Source organism: Cherax quadricarinatus, chromosome 100 (assembly GCF_038502225.1).
Source record: "Cherax quadricarinatus isolate ZL_2023a chromosome 100, ASM3850222v1, whole genome shotgun sequence".
In the NCBI taxonomy this organism is placed as follows: Eukaryota; Metazoa; Arthropoda; class Malacostraca; order Decapoda; family Parastacidae; genus Cherax; species Cherax quadricarinatus.
Window position 1 is genome coordinate 3,685,927 of NC_091391.1, and position 14,991 is coordinate 3,700,917.

The window sequence follows — 14,991 nt, forward strand, 5'->3', positions numbered from 1 at the left end:
TACGTTTCGCTCTCCAGGAGCGAAACGTTGCCACAATCTGAAGATTGGCCCTCATATTCCTTGCAGTTTCAAAGGTTTCCTTAGCGATGTTAGAAAGTTCTTCGGCACATTCAGTTAAGTAAGCTTGGGTAGCTGGAGAGAAAGGGTGCTTGGAGTTGGAGAGCTGTGCAGGAGTAGACTTAGGGATCACCTTCTCTGCCAGGCAATCTTGTGGGAAATTGTGTCTGTTGCGATAGCTGTGAGCACTCAACACCGGTGACCACTAAAATGATGGACCTTTTGAATGATCAATCTACATACGAACCCATCAGCACTCAACAGTGGGAGACGCTCACCAAAGATTTTCTATACAAAACCAGACAAATACTCAAACGCACTAGAGAAGGGAAGAAACTTCTGTACTTGTTACCAAGCAACCCTAAACCAGCACACATGTATGGTTTACCCAAGACCCATAAACACAACATTCCTCTCAGATCAATCTTTCCTGCCTTCTGGGGACCATCAGCCCCGCTCATCTTAAACACTCAGGCGACCTTCTCAACCGCATCCGTAACCTCTCCATCCGTAACAAGAAACTAAGCAGTTTGGACGTGACTTCCCTCTTCACAAAAGTACCTACCAAAAAAGCCATCGAGGTTCTACGACGTAAAGTCAATCAGGACCTTAATCTTCCTCTACCTCCCGGAGATTTTGTTGACTTGATTGAACTCTGTGTTAATTTCAACTGTTTTTCTTTCAATAACAAGCTCTACAAACAAACCTACGGCATGGGAATGGGGTCCCCCATCAGTGCCGTCCTAGCCAACTTATACATGGAACACCTAGAGTCCGAACACTTCGCCAACATCATCCCTTCAAGCGTCACTTAGTTACGTTACGTGGACGACGTCCTCGTAATAACTCCCAAACGTTTTGATGTACGGAATCTTCAGGCAAGGCTCAACGCAGTTGAACCGGCGATCCAGTTTACACTAGAAGAAGAGTCCAGTGACAAGCTACCTTTCCTCGACGTCCTCATTCACAAAGTAGACAACAACCTAAGATTTCAAGTTTATCGGAAACCCACCAATAAAAATGATCTCACACACTTCTATTCCAGTCAAGATACCAAGACCAAAAGAGGCATCATCATCGGGTTTTTCCTAAGAGCATACCGAATTTGTAGTCCTGAGTTTCTTGACGAAGAATGTACATACATTCACCAAACATTCACTGAGTTACATTTTCCTTCTTTTTTCATCAAAGACTGCAAGAAAAGAGCTCTTCAGATCATTAATTCTCCACGCACCAACACCACTCCCAACAAAGTTATAATTCTTCCCAACAGTCAGGTTGCACTGAACGTCTCAAAAGTACTTTCACAAGCTAACACCAGAGTCACCATCGCTTCTGGCACTACAATAAAGGATCTAACCAGGACACAATCCAAGCACCACGAACCAGTCAGTGCAGGAGTTTACACTATATCCTATGGAGGCTGTGACAAGATTTACGTAGGTGAAACAGCAAGAAACCTCGACACCCGCCTCAATGAACACATTTACGCATGTTTGTAGATGAATGGTTCAGAGAACCGACATGTTGATAAATTAGACACATGTGCAACTCTTGGGTATCTTTATTGAGGAAACGTTTCGCCACACAGTGGCTTCATCAGTCCATACGTAGGAGAAACTTGAAGAACAGGAGGAGAATGAGGTAATCAGTCCCTCAACCTTGAGTCGATGTGGTCAGTCCATCAATCTTGAATAGAATACGGCATACGTGCGGAGAAGGAGCTTGTAAACCGTTGGCAGGAGAGGTGCAGCAGTCATAGGTGGTGTCACATTTGTTCAATGTGAAAGTAGGTCGTGCCCAAGAATTAGGCAAGCGAAGAATTCCCAAGTATTAAGATCCCAATAAGTTGCAGTGTCTGACAGGTTTGTAGATGAATGGTTCAGAGAACCGACATCTACAAACCTGTCAGACACTGCAACTTCTTGGGATCTTAATACTTGGGAATTCTTCACTTGCCTAATTCTTGGGCACGACCTACTTCAACATTGAACAAATGTTACACGACCTATGACTGCTGCACCTCTCCTGCCATACGGTTTATAAGCTGCTTCTCCGCACGTATGCCGTATTCTATTCAAGATTGATGGACTAACCACATCGACTCAAGGTTGAGGGACTGATTACCTCATTTTCCTCCTGTTCTTCAAGATTCTCCTTTGTATGGACTGATGAAGCCACTGTGTGGCGAAACGTTTCCTCAATAAAGATACCCAAGAGTTGCACATGTGTCTAATTTATCAACATGTCGGTTCTCTGAACCAATCATCTACAATACATTTACTGTTTCCAACCCTAGTGTTGCAACCTGCTTGTTTCCCACACACACTCATACCTCTATCTTCCATCAGTTTAAAATCATAGGCATTTCACCAATGGCCTTCTCAATCGAGTCTGCAAGTGCTACCACCCCTGACCCAGAGAGATGTACCCCATCCCTTGCATACATATCATGTTTGCCATAAAAGTTGTTCCAGTTGTCAATGAATGGGATTGCAAGTTCCTTGCAGTATCTGTCTAGCCAGCAATTTACACCAATTGCCCTAGACAACCATTCATTTCCTACTCCCCTTCTAGGCAAGATGCTACATATGATTGGGATCCCTCCCTTAGACTTAATGAAATCTATAGCTGACCTGTACTTACCTAGCAGCTCTTCTCTCCTACCCATCCCAATATCATTTCCACCAGCACTGAGACAGATAATGGGCTTGTTCCCATTACCTGACATGATATTATCCAGCCTGTTAACTATGTCCCCAACACCACTCATCTTCTTATTCCTATTACAAAAAGCACGGTCAATATATCTTACCTGAGAGTCACCAACCACAAGAATGTGCTTACCTCTGTTAGCAGGGGCAGTAGTACCCTTACCTTCACTGGCCACTGAAGTACATTCATCCTGAAGAACAGAGAAGCGATTTCCTACCTTCAGATCTTCACTCTTAACTTTCCTTACTCTGATGCGCCTCCCATTACTGGGAACCACTCGCCACTTGTAGCAGGTGCTGGACTGCACCTCACTGCTGGTAGCCGTTGCTACCTCCCCAACTACAGCCTCCTCACAGCGAGAGACAGACTGCACCTCACTGCTAGAAGCCTCATTCCCCACAACTCCAGCCACCTCACACTCTCTCCCAGACCCATTGAGGTGGACCTTCAGCCTCCTAATCTCCTCCTGGAGAAGCAAGACTCCTCCTTCAACTCTCCAACCCCAATTTTTAAAACACTGCAGAAGCAAGCCATGCTTTGTAACCGTCCACGCTAATCCCCAAAGCAGCTCAGGGTCTGAACTATTTACAAAAGATGAGGTAATCAGTCCCTCACCTTGGGACTGATTACCTCATCTTTTGTATATAGTTCTACTGTCTTCTAATTGTGTCCTTGAATTTATATTGATAAAGTCATTGGATGGCGAAACGTCTACAATAAAGATATCCAGATAAGAACATAAGAAAGGAGGAACACTGCAGCAGGCCTGTTGGCCCATACTAGGCAGGTCCTTTACAATTCATCCCACTAACAAAACATTAACCCAAAACAATTTTCAATGCTACCCAAGGAATAAGCTCTGATGTGAAAGTCCCACTCAAATCCAACCCCTCCCACTCATGTACTTATCCAACCTAAATTTGAAACTACCCAAAGTCCTAGCCTCAATAACCCAACTAGGTAGACTGTTCCACTCATCAACTACCCTATTTCCAAACCAATACTTTCCTATGTCCTTTCTAAATCTAAACTTATCTAATTTAAATCCATTACCGTGGGTTCTCTCTTGGAGAGATATCCTCAAGACCTTATTAATATCCCCTTTATTAATACCTATCTTCCACTTATACACTTCGATCAGGTCTCCCCTCATTCTTCGTCTAACAAGTGAATGTAACTTAAGAGTCTTCAATCTTGCACATGTGTCTTTACTTTCAAAGTCTTTATAATACCAACTCCATGTGGTTTTGAATTTTCACTCCATGCTTCCTTCCCTCCAGACGCTGGTGGAGTTGTCCCTAGCCACACCCCTCCACGACCACACTGTGTGCAGGGTGCCTTTAGAGCTGGCCTCGACCATCCTCACAGCGGTAAGTACCAGGGGTATTGTACATAAGAACATAAGAAAGGAGGAACATTGCAGCAGGTCTGATGGCCCGTACCAGGCAGGTCCTTCACAATCCATCCCACTAACAAAATATTTGCCCAACGCAATTTTCAATGCTACTCAAGAAATAAGCTTTAGAGAATTCTATTTACTCATGTGCAGGTCCCAGCCTACTTGCCAGTGCTTCAGTCTTCAAGACTACGGTGCTTTTCAACTCCAAGACTGAGGGACTGATTACCTCACCTTTTGTATGTAGTAATACTGTTTTCTAATTATGTCCTTGAATTTGTATTGATAAAGCCACTGGTTGGCGAAACGTCTACAATAAAGATACCCAGATGTTGCACATGTGTTTATTTTCACCACGGGTATTTAAGTAAGTGTTTTGTTTATGGAACGTAATGTGAGGTTGTCGTTTCTGTATTAGTTACATTGTTGGAACACCCTCAGTGTGCAGCCACCCTGTTTTGTACGATAGTTACACACTACTCTGCACCTCTCCTTCTGACAGTATTTAAGTCTCCGCACTGTCGCATGATCTTCAGTTAGTTCCAGACTTTGGAACAGAACTTCTCCAGGCTGAGGGACTGACAACCTCAAATCTACGACTTCAAGGGTGATGGACTGATTACATCGTCCTCACATCTCTACTGTTCCTGCCTACTTTCTGTACTCGACCGAAGAAGCCTACTGTGTAGGCGAAACGTTTCGGAATAAAGTTGCCTAAATGTTACCTATGTGTCTTATCTACCAACCTGTCGGTATTGTATACCATTTGATAATCACGATAGTTACACTGTAGAAATCTCAGAAGATTCGTTCCAAAGGAACACTTGGTGAGAGCTCATACGGATTTAGCTCTTTACATGAGACAAAGATATTTTTTTCCCATTTATTGCCTCCGTATTTTATCATTTTCTACGTCTCCCTTGTTACTTATTCGACTCTTCTGTATCAGGATGTGACCCACACCAGTGCACTAACACCCAGGATGTGACCCACACCAGTCCACTAACACCCAGGATGTGACCCACACCAGTCCACTAACACCCAGGATGTGACCCACACCAGTCCACTAACACCCAGGATGTGACCCACACCAGTCCACTAACACCCAGGATGTGACCCACACCAGTCCACTAACACCCAGGATGTGACCCACACCAGTCCACTAACACCCAGGATGTGACCCACACCAGTCCACTAACACCCAGGATGTGACCAACACCAGTCCACTAACACCCAGGATGTGACCCACACCAGTCCACTAACACCCTGGATGCGACCCACACCAGTCCACTAACATCCAGGATGTGAGCAACACCAGTCCACTAACACCCAGGATGTGACCCACACCAGTCCACTAACATCCAGGATGTGACCCACACCAGTCCACTAACACCCAGGATGTGACCCACACCAGTCCACTAACACCCAGGATGTGACCCATACCAGTCCACTAACACCCAGGATGTGACCCACACCAGTCCACTAACACCCAGGATGTGACTCACACCAGTCCACTAACACCCAGGATGTGACCCACACCAGTCCACTAACACCCAGGATGTGACCCACACCAGTCCACTAACACCCAGGATGTGACCCACACCAGTCCACTAACACCCAGGATGTGACCCACACCAGTCCACTAACACCCAGGATGCCACCCACACCAGTCCACTAACACCCTGGATGCGACCCACACCAGTCCACTAACATCCAGGATGTGAGCAACACCAGTCCACTAACACCCAGGATGTGACCCACACCAGTCCACTAACATCCAGGATGTGAGCAACACCAGTCCACTAACACCCAGGATGTGACCCACACCAGTGCACTAACACCCAGGATGTGACCCACACCAGTCCACTAACATCCAGGATGTGACCCACACCAGTCCACTAACACCCAGGATGTGACCCACACCAGTCCACTAACACCCAGGATGTGACCCACACCAGTCCACTAACACCCAGGATGTGACCCACACCAGTCCACTAACACCCAGGATGTGACTCACACCAGTCCACTAACACCCAGGATGTGACCCACACCAGTCCACTAACACCCAGGACGTGACCCACACCAGTCCACTAACACCCAGGATGTGACCCACACCAGTCCACTAACACCCAGGATGCCACCCACACCAGTCCACTAACACCCAGGATGCCACCCACACCAGTCCACTAACACCCAGGTACCTATTTTACTAATGAGGAACACAGACAACCGGTGTAAAGAAACACGCCCACTGTTTCTACCCCAGCTGGGAATCGAACCCGGCTACTCGCCGTGTGAAGTGAGAGCTTTAGTTTGCCATGGGTTCAAACCCCTCCTGTTTCGTGACCTGTCTGTATAGGATGATATGGCGCTATGATTTGTGCTTCTGTCAATGTCAGATATGAGGATGCCCAAAGAGAATTGGGGTGAGTACTGTGTCTTGAAGACCTTGTCAGTGTGGCGGCCTCTGACATTCCTTGTTTCTCTATTACTCTCTGGGTTCGATTTCTTGGGAAGGCGAATATTGCACATATTATTTTTAATTATTTTTGAACATCAAAATGGTATACAATACCGACAGGTTGGTAGGTAAGACACATAGGCAACAGTTAGGCAACTTTATTCCGATACGTTTCGCCTACACAGTAGGCTTCTTCAGTCGAATGCAGAAAGTAGGCAGGAACAGTAGAGATGTGAAGCCTACTGTGTAGGCGAAACGTTTTGGAATAAAGTTGCCTAACTGTTGCCTATGTGTCTTACCTACCAACCTGTCGGTATTGTATACCATTTTGATGTTCATCTTGTCAGACACTGCAACACTTGGCCTCTTGGTACAGAAAACACCTTGGACAACCCTTTCAAGTGAGAACTGTTGGATCTGAGAGGGACCTGACCTCTCAGTGGCTACATTCTCACTACTACTACTACTACTACTACTACTACTACTACTACTACTACTACTACTACTACTACTACTCTGCACCTCTCCTTCCGACAGTATTTAAGTCTCCGCACTGTCGCTTGATCTTCAGATAGTTCCTGACTATGGAACTATCTCAGATAGTTTCTGACTATGGAACTATCTCAGATAGTTCCTGACTATGGAACTGAACTTCTCCAGGCTGAGGGACTGACAACCTCAAATTCTACGACTTCAAGGGTGATGGACTGATTACATCGTCTTCACATCTCTACTGTTCCTGCCTACTTTCTGTATTCGACTGAAGAAGCCTACTGTGTAGGCGAAACGTTTCGGAATAAAGTTGCCTAACTGTTGCCTATGTGTCTTACCTTAATTATTTTTACACGAATTTTGTGCGCTATTACACCATGATCGCAACGAAGATCATGTCGCAATGGTTCAATAACTGTGAGAGGCAGGAGCGACCTGCTGTAAACCCATGATGATTATCAAATGGTATACAATACCGACAGGTTGGTAGATTTGTAGATGAATAACAAGAAAGGCACAATACCGTGACTGGAACGATACACAAATAACCCGCACATAAAAGAGAGAAGCTTACGACGACGTTTCGGTCCGACTTGGACCATTGACAAAGTCACACTAACAGAGGTACGAACGAACGAACGAAAGTTCAGGTAAGATCCCAAATGGGATGAGCGGGGAAGACGGGACAGACGAAGAACAGTGCTGGAGAGGAGTGTTCTTAGTCGTAGAAATAGAGCCAGGGCTTAACCCAGCAGCGAGGCGATCGTGGGACAGATATTGAGAAGAGAAATTCAGGTTCTTCTGTTGGGACTCCGGTGGGGTGAGCGGGAAGGAAGGGACAGGCGACGTTTAGAGCTAGAGAGGAGTGTAGAACTGAGCCATGTCTTAACCCAAAGGGTAAGGCGAACGTGGATCAGAGAATGGTACCTGTCATAGAAGGTACCTCTCGGAGAATTCAAGGTTATTTGTAAATAGGGTTAGGAGCAGGATCATGCAAGGAGTAGAGAAGGTTGTGTTGGTTTGTGGGTCTGCGAATGTCTTCGTCAAGGAGAGAGGTCCAGTAGTCATGTCGTGTCTCAAGTTTGTCAATCTGTCTGTCACTGAGCGTCTTCTAGTACAGATTCAGCGCAGGGATGTCTAACTGGGCATGGAGAGACTCGCTTATGGCGAAGTCCTCCCATCTGACATCAAGCACCCAGCGCAGAGCCTTGTTCTGGACACGCTGCAGTTTAAGTAAGTTTGTTTTTGCTGCAAGAGAGAGGGCTAGAGGAGAGTAAGTTATCAGAGGACGTATTAGGGATTTGTAGAGGTGTAGTTTGGTGCGTTGGGAGGCATGTTTCAGTTTGTAGAGGCCCGCAAGGGCCTTACTAGCTATTGCATGCCTTGAGTGAATGTGTCCGTGTAAGCGTAGAAGGTAGTCAAGATTAACGCCAAGGACAGTGACAGATTGTGTCATGGGGATGTAAGTGCGGGTGTCAGCTGTTCTGAGCTCGACAGGTAATGGAGGATCACGTTTTCTGTAGTTAAAATATGTAATGCTGGATTTAGCTGCATTGGTTTTGATCCTCCATTTTTGTTCCCAGATAGCTATCCTGTCGACCTCATTTTGTGTTTTGTGTGTGAGTGTATCTATATTGGCATGGGTGATAAGTTGTGTAATGTCGTCTGCATAGGCTAGTGTGATGGAGTTGTGGTATACAGGTGTTGGAATGTCGTTAGTGTATAAAATATAGAGGGTAGGGGAGAGGACAGATCCCTGGGGTACTCCAGCATTTAGTGTGAAGTAGTCAGAGTAACAGCCTTGGAATTTGATTCTCATGGTACGACCGTCTAGGAAGTTGAACCACTTGCCAAGAAACTTCTTCATCGCTATCCCACATAAGAACACTGTAGAAGGTCTGCTCACAAACTTATCCAATCTCCTTTCCAAGCTACCCAAGTTTTTAGACTCTATAGCCCCACTCGGTACATCATCAGATGCAGCATTCTTCACCTGACCTCAGCCGGACTATAAATACTCGCGTTCCTTCCACCCCAGGTAGTTCTGTTTGTGACTTGAAAAAGCCCACTGTGTGGGCGAAACGTAGTCAATAAAGGATCACATTATGCTGCATTTGTGTTTATATTGCCAAGTTGCAGAGAAGTTTACGAGTAGTGAGAGGCAGGTTGAAGTTAGTGCAGAGTTTGTACTTGAGCCCTTGGTGCCAGACATTGTCAAAAGCTTTTTCAACGTCTTTTGTAACCAGGGCTGTCCTGTTTGTTCTGTGTTTATGTGGATGTAGTTGAGAATGATGTTAATGGCATCTTGTGTGGATCTGTGTGTTCTGAAGCCAAACTGACCATCAGAAAGTAGAGAATTGTGTTCCAGGTATCTACGAAGGCGATGGTTGATGAGTTTTTCAAAGAGTTTTTTTTTTTAACAGAGGTGGAGCAGGACGGCTATATATAGGCAGGAAGAGGTGGAGGTAGTAGTAGTAGTAGTAGTAGTAGTAGTAGTAGTAGTAGTAGTAGTAGTACAAGAATTGTATATAATACCGACAAGATGAAATTAAGACACACGCACAACACCCGGGCATCCCCATCGTAGACGTTTCGCCATCCAGCCAGCCACTGGATGGCGAAACGTCCACAACAGAGACAACCAGACGCCGCACATGTGTCTCAATTTCATCAGTAGTAGTAGTAGTAGAAGAAGAAGAGGTAGTAGTAGTGGTAGTGGTAGAAGTGGGAAATAAGGAAGACGAGCCAGTCAAATACAAAGGAAGGGGAGCACTGCAAGAGAGCTAGATACCCACAGAGGGAGAGCAAGCGCACCGAGGTGCGTGAAAGGGGAAGTGGTGAAATAAATGAAGAAGGAACAGAAACACGAGACAGGAGAGAGAAAAAGACAACCCAGAGGAGAAAAGGAAAAAGGAAAGGGGAAGAGGAAGAGGAAGAAGAAGAAAAAGAAAAAATGAGGATTCAGGTTAAGTCACGGGTGTTCTGAAGTTTGGAGCATTTTACAATGTAGTGGGAGAGGAAGGCATCTACAGAGACGAAGCCAGGGCTAAGGTTCATACAAGGAAAGTTGTGTATTAGAGAGGATTCAACTAGACGGCGACTGTTCGAGTTGGAAGTAGGGAAGACAGTTTTAGCAGAAGACCAGTCAATAGGATGGCTATGATCTCTGACGTGACAGAAAAGAGCATTGTTAGTGTCGGCAAGCCTAACACTATTTTTGTGCTCCCTAAGTCTGTCAGAAAGAGATCGACCAGTTTCTCCGAAGTATTGAAGAGGACAGGAGGAGCAAGAAATAGAGTAGACACCAGGAACATCTGTAGAGGGAGGAGAGGTATGAACGAGATTAGTGCGAAGAGTGTTAGACACCTGGGTACACTCTGTCCCACCCTACCGAGGAATGCATCGCCAAGCTGAAGAATGCATCGCCACCCACTCCACGATGCCCGAATTGCAGGCAGAAACACCATGCCTGGAACCCTCGATGCCCTGAGAGGCTCACTAGAATTCGTGAGGCCTGGAAGGCACCAACGACGAGACAGCAGGCTAGGGCAGAGCATCACCCTCAGCAGACGATGGGTGCAGAGAATCCTGCGATACTGCAGAACTCTCATCAGGCAACCCAACTCAATGCCCAGGAATTTCCAACCCTTGAAGACTCAACCAGGCGTCATGAACAGGAGCATCTTCCCCCACTACTGCAACGAAGAAACAAAAACATGAGGAATAGGCGGCACCAACAGGAAACATCTGGGCAACACAATCAGCAGACGGCACTACACGAGCCCCCACCGGCCTCCTTGCCAGGCACAGCCACTATGCAGGCTGTGGCTGCGCCTCACCAGCAGATGCCGGTTACACAACTTGGCATACAGCAACAGCCCACGGTGTGCACAGTGAAGAAATACAACCCTCAGCAGTCCCCACAGATTACAACAGCCCAGATAATATCCACTGCTTCGAACCCACCGACAACACAGGCCCCCAACAGAGAGGATCTCTTAACACTCATCAAGGCATTCACAGATATTATCTGCAACACAATCACCTCCACAGAACAATAGAGCATGTTCCGGCAGATGGTCAGCACACTCCTGAGGGTGTGCTTACTGACAGAGCAGGAAACAGTGGATGCCGTGAATCTGCAGATTATCAGAGTGGACAGAGCCCAGTCCCCAGCTAAGGAAACAGTTGAGATGGAGTAACCTCAGTCGCTTATGAGGCACACTAGCTGAACTGTCCGGAACAGTGCTTGAGCAGCATATGCTGCAACAGTGAAGAATCAATTCTCCTTCAGGAGCCAGAGACGGGTCATCTCAAGATTAAGACTCGTGCCAGGACCCTGATCTTGGCAAACATTATACATACATACATCAGCCAGCGAGCACTGTCTGCAGTCTGCTCTCTCCTCTTATCATGTGGGAGTTCGTACACGTGGATAGGGTAAAGTAATACTCACGTAGGCTGGAAGTACGTATAATTACGGATAATGTGGGGAGCGCCCTAACAGCCATAACCTTGTCTCCTTGCTCACTCTCGTAACACTGACTGGCCGCCCACAGTACCCATATGTGAGGGGGTCTTTGAATACTGCTGTGGTCAGCACAATATGAATACAGACAGTGACTCAGGCAGAGACGGTTGGTAGTGAGTCAACTACTGGTACACTGGTTACTGGTAACTGGTTACTACTACTGAGACTCTATGTTCTCAACGTGCCCTCTCTACACTGCCTCACAGTGCTACGTAGCTGGGTTTAGCCCTGGCTCTTTCATCTACAACTCAAGACCTTCCTCTCACGACTATTCATCGTCTGTCCACACTTCCCCACTCACCCACCGGAGTCCCAACAGAAGAGCCTGCTATGTGTGTTCTCAATGTCTGTCCCAGGATCGACTTAGCTGCTGGGTTAAGCCCTGGCTCTATTTCTACAACTAAGAACACTCCTCTCCAGCACTATTCTTCGTCTGTCCCGTCATCCCCGCTCATCCAATTTGGGATCTTACCTGAACTTTCGTTCGTTCGTTCGTTACCTCTGGTTAGTGTGACCATTGTCAATGGTCCAAGTCGGACCGAAACGTCATCGTAAGCTTCTCTCTTTTATGTGCGGGTTATTTGTGTAGATGAATGGTTCAGAGAACCGACACGTTGATAAATTAGACACATGTGCAACTCTTGGGTATCTTTATTGAGGAAACGTTTCGCCACACAGTGGCTTCATCAGTCCATACGTAGGAGAAACTTGAAGAACAGGAAGAGAATGAGGTAATCAGTCCCTCAACCTTGAGTCGATGTGTTCAGTCCATCAATCTTGAATAGAATATGGCATATGAGCAGAGAAGCAGCTTATAAACCGTATGGCAGGAGAGGTGCAGCAGTCATAGGTGGTGTCACATTTGTTCAATGTGGAAGTAGGTCGTGCCCAAGATTGATGGACTGACCACATCGACTCAAGGTTGAGGGACTGATTACCTCATTCTCCTCCTGTTCTTCAAGTTTCTCCTACGTATGGACTGATGAAGCCACTGTGTGGCGAAACGTTTCCTCAATAAAGATACCCAAGAGTTGCACATGTGTCTAATTTATCATCAGGTTGGTAGATAAGACACATAGGCAACGTTTAGGCAGCTTTATTCCGAAACGTTTCGCCTACACAGTAGGCTTCTTCAGTCGAGTACGGAAAGTAGGCAGTCGAGTACTTTCTGTACTCGACTGAAGAAGCCTGCTGTGTAGGCGAAACGTTTCGGAACAAAGTTGCCTGAATGTTGCCTATGTGTTTTATCTATAAACCCATGCTGCCCGAGTTGCGTAAGTTTTATAAGTTCATGTCTTTAGCAATGTTTTAAACTATTTAAAGGAATCTGATACTATGGGACGTCAGTGACCTAGGTCTATAATTTCTATATGATTCCTTTGTGCAAGAATGGTATATAATACCGACAAGATGAAATTAAGACACATGTGCAACATCTGGGTATCTTTATTGTAGACGTTTCGCCATCCAGTGGCTTTATCAATACAAATTCCAGGACATAACTTGAAGACATTTCGCCTATACAGTAGGCTTCTTCAGTCGAATACAGAAAGTAGGCAGGAACAGTAGAGATGTGAAGACGATGTAATCAGTCCATCACCCTTGAAGTCGTAGAATTTGAGGTTGTCAGTCCCTCGGCCTGGAGCAGTTCAGTTCCATAGTCAGAAACTGAACTTCTCCAGGCTGAGGGACTGACAACCTCAAATTCTACGACTACAAGGGTGATGGACTGATTACATCGTCTTCACATCTCTACTGTTCCTGCCTACTTTCTGTATTCGACTGAAGAAGCCTACTGTGTAGGCGAAACGTTTGGGAATAAAGTTGTCTAACTGTTGCATATGTGTCTTACCTAACAACCTGTCGGTATTGTATACCATTTTGATGTTCAACTTGAAGACAGTAGGACTGTATACAGAAGATGAGGTAATCAGTCCCTCAGCCTTGGAGTAGGTGCGAAGAGCACCTTAGTCATGGAGATTCATATGATTCATATGATTCCTTTGCTGCCACCTTTGTGGAGTGCTGCTGGGGTCATGGTTTTAATGGGTATGGAGATGAATCCTGTGCCTAGACTCTGTCTCCATTGGAAATTTAAAACATGCTTGTGTTCTTGCAATATTGTATGATTATAGTATTGATAACAGATTTAACGTATTTGCGACAAACTAGGGGGTGGTGAAGACAACTACGACGTATTTAAGACTAAGTGCTTAAGACATCTAGGGTGGAAACGACTAGGGAAGTCTGGAAGACAACTAGGGGGTCTGGAAGACAACTAGGGGTTCTGAAAGGCAGCTAGAACGTATTTAAACCATACTAAAGGGTGCTGAAGACAGCTAGAACGTATTTAAGACAAACTACGAGGTGCTGAAGACAGCTAGAACGTATTTAAGACAAACTACGAGGTGCTGAAGACAGCTAGAACGTATTTAAGACAAACTACGGGGTGCTGAAGACAGCTAGAACGTATTTAAGACAAACTACGGGGTGCTGAAGACAGCTGGAACGTATTTATGACAAACTACGGGGTGCTGAAGACAGCTAGAACGTATTTAAGACAAACTACGGGGTGCTGAAGACAGCTAGAACGTATTTAAGACAAACTACGGGGTGCTGAAGACAGCTAGAACGTATTTAAGACAAACTACGAGGTGCTGAAGACAGCTAGAACGTATTTAAGACAAACTACGAGGTGCTGAAGACAGCTAGAACGTATTTAAGACAAACTACGGGGTGCTGAAGACAGCTAGAACGTATTTAAGACAAACTACGGGGTGCTAAAGACAGCTGGAACGTATTTATGACAAACTACGGGGTGCTGAAGACAGCTGGAACGTATTTATGACAAACTACGGGGTGCTGAAGACAGCTGGAACGTATTTATGACAAACTACGGAGTGCTGAAGACAGCTAGAACGTATTTATGACAAACTACGGGGTGCTGAAGACAGCTAGAACGTATTTACGACAAACTACGGGGTGCTGAAGACAGCTAATTAAGACATGAAGGATGAAAATAACTAGGGAAGTCTGGAAGACAGCTAGGGGGTCTCGAAGACAACTAGGGAAGTCTGAAAGACAGCTAAGGTCTGGAAGACAGCTAAGGGGTCTGGAAGACAGCTAAGGGGTCTGGAAGACAGCTAAGGGGTCTGGAAGACAGCTAGGGAATCTGTTGATATTCTTCCTTATGTATGATGGGTATCAAATAGCCCTGGAGCTTTACTCCCTCTGTCTCCTTCATTATGTCCGAGGAAACTGAACTAACTTGACTTGTGGTGATGGATGGTTCACTGGTTCATTACCGGAGAATGTACCGTGGTATAACAGCCCTGGTCA

The 14,991-nt window shown here is 45.8% G+C and overlaps 1 protein-coding gene across 2 annotated transcripts in view; it reads left to right on the top strand.

Annotated features, from left to right (window-relative positions):
* LOC128704691 (C-Maf-inducing protein) overlaps positions 1 to 14,991 on the top strand; it is a 616,555-nt gene that overhangs the window by 536,371 nt on the left and 65,193 nt on the right. For both annotated transcript variants that reach the window (XM_070079595.1, XM_070079596.1), the window contains exon 5: positions 4,053 to 4,142. In XM_070079595.1, coding sequence (XP_069935696.1) covers positions 4,053 to 4,142 — 90 coding nt within the window. The remainder of the gene's footprint in view (positions 1 to 4,052; positions 4,143 to 14,991) is intronic.